General features: G+C 49.6%; 1 protein-coding gene across 1 annotated transcript; it reads left to right on the plus strand.

Annotated features, from left to right (window-relative positions):
* Positions 1 to 1,752: 1,752 nt before the first annotated feature.
* On the plus strand, positions 1,753 to 3,701 carry LOC113429602 (ERCC excision repair 6 like DNA helicase). Its single transcript, XM_026692106.2, is given in 2 exon segments — positions 1,753 to 2,146; positions 2,149 to 3,701. Coding segments are annotated over 2 exon segments (1,854 nt in total). The 5' UTR covers positions 1,753 to 1,845.
* Positions 3,702 to 4,578: the final 877 nt, after the last annotated feature.

Consider the following 4,578-nt stretch of genomic DNA (forward strand, 5'->3'; position numbering starts at 1 on the left):
GTCAGAACTGAGGAAGCTTCTTGGAGGAGACGCAAAATGTCTTCAGAGAAAAACAAAGAAAGTCCAGTTTCCTCTTGGAAAAAAAAAAAAGCACTTTTGGGACAACTGTGACCTGAGGATTTTCACAGACTTCCTGCTTTTAGATTTTCAAAATCTGGAGCTCACAATGTGCACGGTTGCAAACCATCCCAGCAGATCACCGATAGGTCCACCCCCTCTGACCACAATTCAGTCCGACATTTCTCTAAACGAAAAAAAAAATTCTCTAACTAAATCTCACTTAACAACTGCCTCGCTTAACAACAGAAATGTCGGGCCCCTAGGGTGGCCGTAAGTCGAGGACTCCCTGTGGACTCTTAAGAGTCTGCCTTAAAAGTCCGGATTGGCCCAAACGATTCCAAAAGCTGAACCAGAATTGAAACAAGCCAGGTTTGGTGCGTGGCGCACCTTCCCCGAATTCTTTGCCCAAATTGGCCAAAGACGTTGCACGGAGCGATACTGGAATTCAGAAGGGGTGGGTGGGTGGGTTCATCACTGGAGGATTTTTAAGAAGAGATTGGACAGCAAAATAAGAATATATCTGCCGAACAAAACTCCGTACTGGTGACAGGAAGGGCATCCGGCCATTAAACACTCTGCTAGCTCCATTCAGTGGCCCAGACTCCACCCCGCAGAGGATTATGGGGTCATTAAAAGGAAATGATTTACTAGTCATAGTCCTTGAGTGGTACGGTGGCTTAGAAGTGGAGCTTTCACCTCACAATCAGGAGGCTGTGAGTTCGATCCCAGGTAGAGGCAGATATTTCTCTCTCTCTGGGCCCAGTGAGAATATATTTGCTGAATAAAACTCCGTACTGGTGACAGGAAAGGCATCCGGCCATTAAACACTCTGCTAGCTCCATTCAGTGGCCCAGACTCCACCCCGCAGAGGATTATGGGGTCATTAAAAGGAAATGATTTACTAGTCATAGTCCTTGAGTGGTACGGTGGCTTAGAAGTGGAGCTTTCACCTCACAATCAGGAGGCTGTGAGTTCGATCCCAGGTAGAGGCAGATATTTCTCTCTCTGGGCCCAGTGAGAATATATTTGCTGAATAAAACTCCGTACTGGTGACAGGAAAGGCATCCGGCCATTAAACACTCTGCTAGCTCCATTCAGTGGCCCAGACTCCACCCCTCAAGGGATGATGGGGTTGGTAAAAAGGTGATCATTAGACAGCTACCTGTCTGAAATAGGATAGGGCAGTGGTGGCTTTTGGGCTCCTGTGCCAGCACCCAGAAGGCAATGCACACACGACACCACCACCACCCCCATGCACCACGCAATTCTGTGCACGCAGTTGGGTGGGCGGCACACACACATGCGCAGTAGGCCTGCTCTGGACCGAGGGCTAGCATGCCGGCAGTCATGGCTCTGCGTGCCACTTCCGGCATGCGTGCCATAGGTTTTCCATCACAGGTATAGGGGTCTCTTGCTTCAGTAGGGGGTTGGGCTAGAAGACCTCCAAGGCCCCTTCCAACTCTATTCCCCTCGAGGATTTTGAGGAGAAAATTTTCCTCTACCTTTTTTTTTTTTTGTTGGCCGTTTTCCCGTCTGTTGCTATTTCTCAAGAAAATTGTGTTTTGCAGAAAGGGATCCCAAGAGGATCAGAAGATCCCGAAAGGGTCAGCGAAGAAACCCACCCCCGGTCACGAGGAGACGCAGCCGGAGATGGACCTCGGCGAAGATCTCACCAGTGGTCTAGGACAGGTGGAGGAGAAGTTGGACACCCTGGCCTTGGATGAGGAAGAGGCATCGGACGAAAGTGTCGACGTGGCTCAGAGTGGGCTCCGGCTTTACCGCGAGATGCACGACCAGCTTTTCGAACACCAGAAGCACGGCGTCGCGTTCTTGTACCGCCTCTACCGTGAAGGGCGCAAGGGGGGCATTTTAGCTGACGACATGGGTTTGGGGAAGACCATCCAGATCATCGCTTTTCTTTCGGGGATGTTCGACGCCCAACTGGTCCATTCTGTCTTGTTGGTGATGCCTGTCACGCTGGTGAATAACTGGAAGCAAGAGTTTGCCAAGTGGGCGCCGGGAATCCGCGTGAAGGTTTTCCACGGGACGAGCAAGAAAGAACGCAGGCAACATTTGCACCAGATCCAAACCGGAAAGGGAGTCCTTTGACTTCCTACCAGATGATCCTGGCCAACTGGGAACAGCTGTCCAGCTGTGACCAGCAAGCCTTCGTCTGGGACTACCTGATTTTAGATGAAGCTCATAAAATTAAGAGCCCCTCGGCGAAGACCACGAAAGCCCTCGGCGCCATCCCGGCGAGGAACCGCGTCCTCCTCACGGGGACCCCCGTACAGAATAACCTGCAAGAGTTGTGGTCTCTGTTTGATTTTGCCTGTCAGGGCAGCCTCCTTGGCACAGCCAAAACGTTCAAGATGGAGTACGAGAACCCAATCACCAGAGCGAGGGAGAAGGACGCGACCTTGGGGGAGAAAGCTCTGGGCCTCAAGATCGCGGAGAACTTGATGTCCCTCATACAGCCTCATTTCTTGAGGAGAAGTAAGGACGAAATCCAGAAGCTGAGATCGGACCAACCAATGGGATCGCCCTGTCCTAATACCCTCGAAGTCCCTTCTCTTCCGAGAAAAAATGACTTTATTGTCTGGGTCTACTTATCACGCATACAGGAAGAAATCTACAGGAACTTCCTTTCCTTGGATCACATTAAAGAAGTTCTGATGACCACGCGTTCTCCGTTGGCAGAGCTGACCCTCCTGAAGAAACTCTGCGACCACCCCCGGCTGTTGTCTTCTCAAGCTTGTCTCCAGCTTGGTTTGGAAAACCCAAGCCAAGAGGACGGAGAAGACTCAGTGGGCCTGACGCAGGAGATCCAAAATGTATCTGAGAAGGTTCTGATTCAAGAATCCGGGAAGTTGACGTTCCTCATTGCCTTGTTGGAGAAACTTCGGGAAGAAGGCCACAAAACTCTAGTGTTTTCCTTGTCGAGGAAAATGTTGGACATCATTGAAGGCATCCTGACTCAACGGCACATCAAGTTCATGCGCATCGATGGCACCGTCACGTGTTTGTTGGAGCGCGAGAAGAGGGTGAGGGACTTCCAGAAGGACCGAAGCTACTCAGTCTTCCTCCTGACCACACAAGTCGGGGGCGTGGGCCTGACTTTGACGGCCGCCACTCGAGTGGTGATCTTCGATCCGAGTTGGAATCCGGCCACGGACATGCAAGCCGTAGACCGCATTTATAGGATCGGGCAAAAGGAGAACGTCGTGATCTACCGTCTGATCACGTGTGGGACGGTTGAGGAGAAAATCTACCGGCGTCAGGTCTTCAAGGACTCGCTAATCAGGCAAAGCACGGGAGATAAGAAGAACCCCTATCGCTATTTTACCAAGCAGGAGTTGAGGGAGCTCTTTGTTCTGACCGACACGAGTCAGTCGTTGACTCAACTTCAACTGCAGTCCTTGCATGGAACCCAAAGGAACTCAGATGCCATCTTAGACGAACACATCGCCTACCTCTACTCCTTGGAGATGTTTGGCATCTCTGATCATGATCTGATGTATACGTCTGAAACGAGTCATGAGGAAGCTGACGATGACGAGGCCCACCAGTACATTCAGAACCGTGTCCACAAAGCTCAGGAGATGGTCCGGTTTGAATCTCAGCTCAAGGAGACTAAGTAAAGGACAAGGCACTTCCTATGACCCTTCGTTAAAATTGATCTGGAGTGAAAGCCGGTTTTCGTGAATCTTCAGGAAAATGAATCTGGAATTAAAGCCATTCCCATGATCTCTTAGACCTTTCCTGTCATTTTTCTTCTCATGAACTTGCTTGTCCAACTGAACCTAAAATATTCTCCCTCACCAACCTCTTTCTCCATCATCTGATGTTCTTCTTTGCCAATCTTGGGATGGTCAGCTTCCAGAAGGAAGCAACTGAAGATGTATTGTCCACTCGTCCACTGATGTTCTTCTCCACCAATCTTGGAATGGCCAGCTTCTAAAAACAAGCAACTGAAGATGTATTGTCCACACGACAACTGATGTTCTTTTCTGCCAATCTTGGTCAGCTTCCAGAAGGAAGCAACTAAAGATGTATTGTCCACTCGTCCACCGATGTTCTTCTCCACTAATCTTGGCTTAGTCAGCTTCCAGAAGGAAGCAACTGAAGATGTTTGTCCACTCGTCCACCGATGTTCTTCTCCACCAATCTTGGACTAGTCAGCCTCCAGAAGGAAGCAACTGAAGATGTATTGTCCACTCATCCACTGATGTTCTTCTCCACCAATCTTGGCTTAGTCAGCTTCCAGAAGGAAGCAACTGAAGATGTATTGTCCACTCGTCCACTGATGTTCTTCTCCACCAATCTTGGAATGGTCAGCTTCTAAAAACAAGCAACTGAAGATGTATTGTCCACTCGACAACTGATGTTCTTCTCTGCCAATCTTGAGTCGGTCAGCTTCCAGAAACAAACAACTGAAGATGAAGTCTATTCCATCATGTCTTTGAAGCTGCTAGTTTTCTGCTGATGTTATGGAGTCCCATCAGGGTGGCATCAACT

Source organism: Notechis scutatus, chromosome 6 (genome assembly GCF_049901735.1).
Source record: "Notechis scutatus isolate UNSWTSFEM ecotype Mainland chromosome 6, rNotScu1.2, whole genome shotgun sequence".
Taxonomy (NCBI): domain Eukaryota; kingdom Metazoa; phylum Chordata; class Lepidosauria; order Squamata; family Elapidae; genus Notechis; species Notechis scutatus.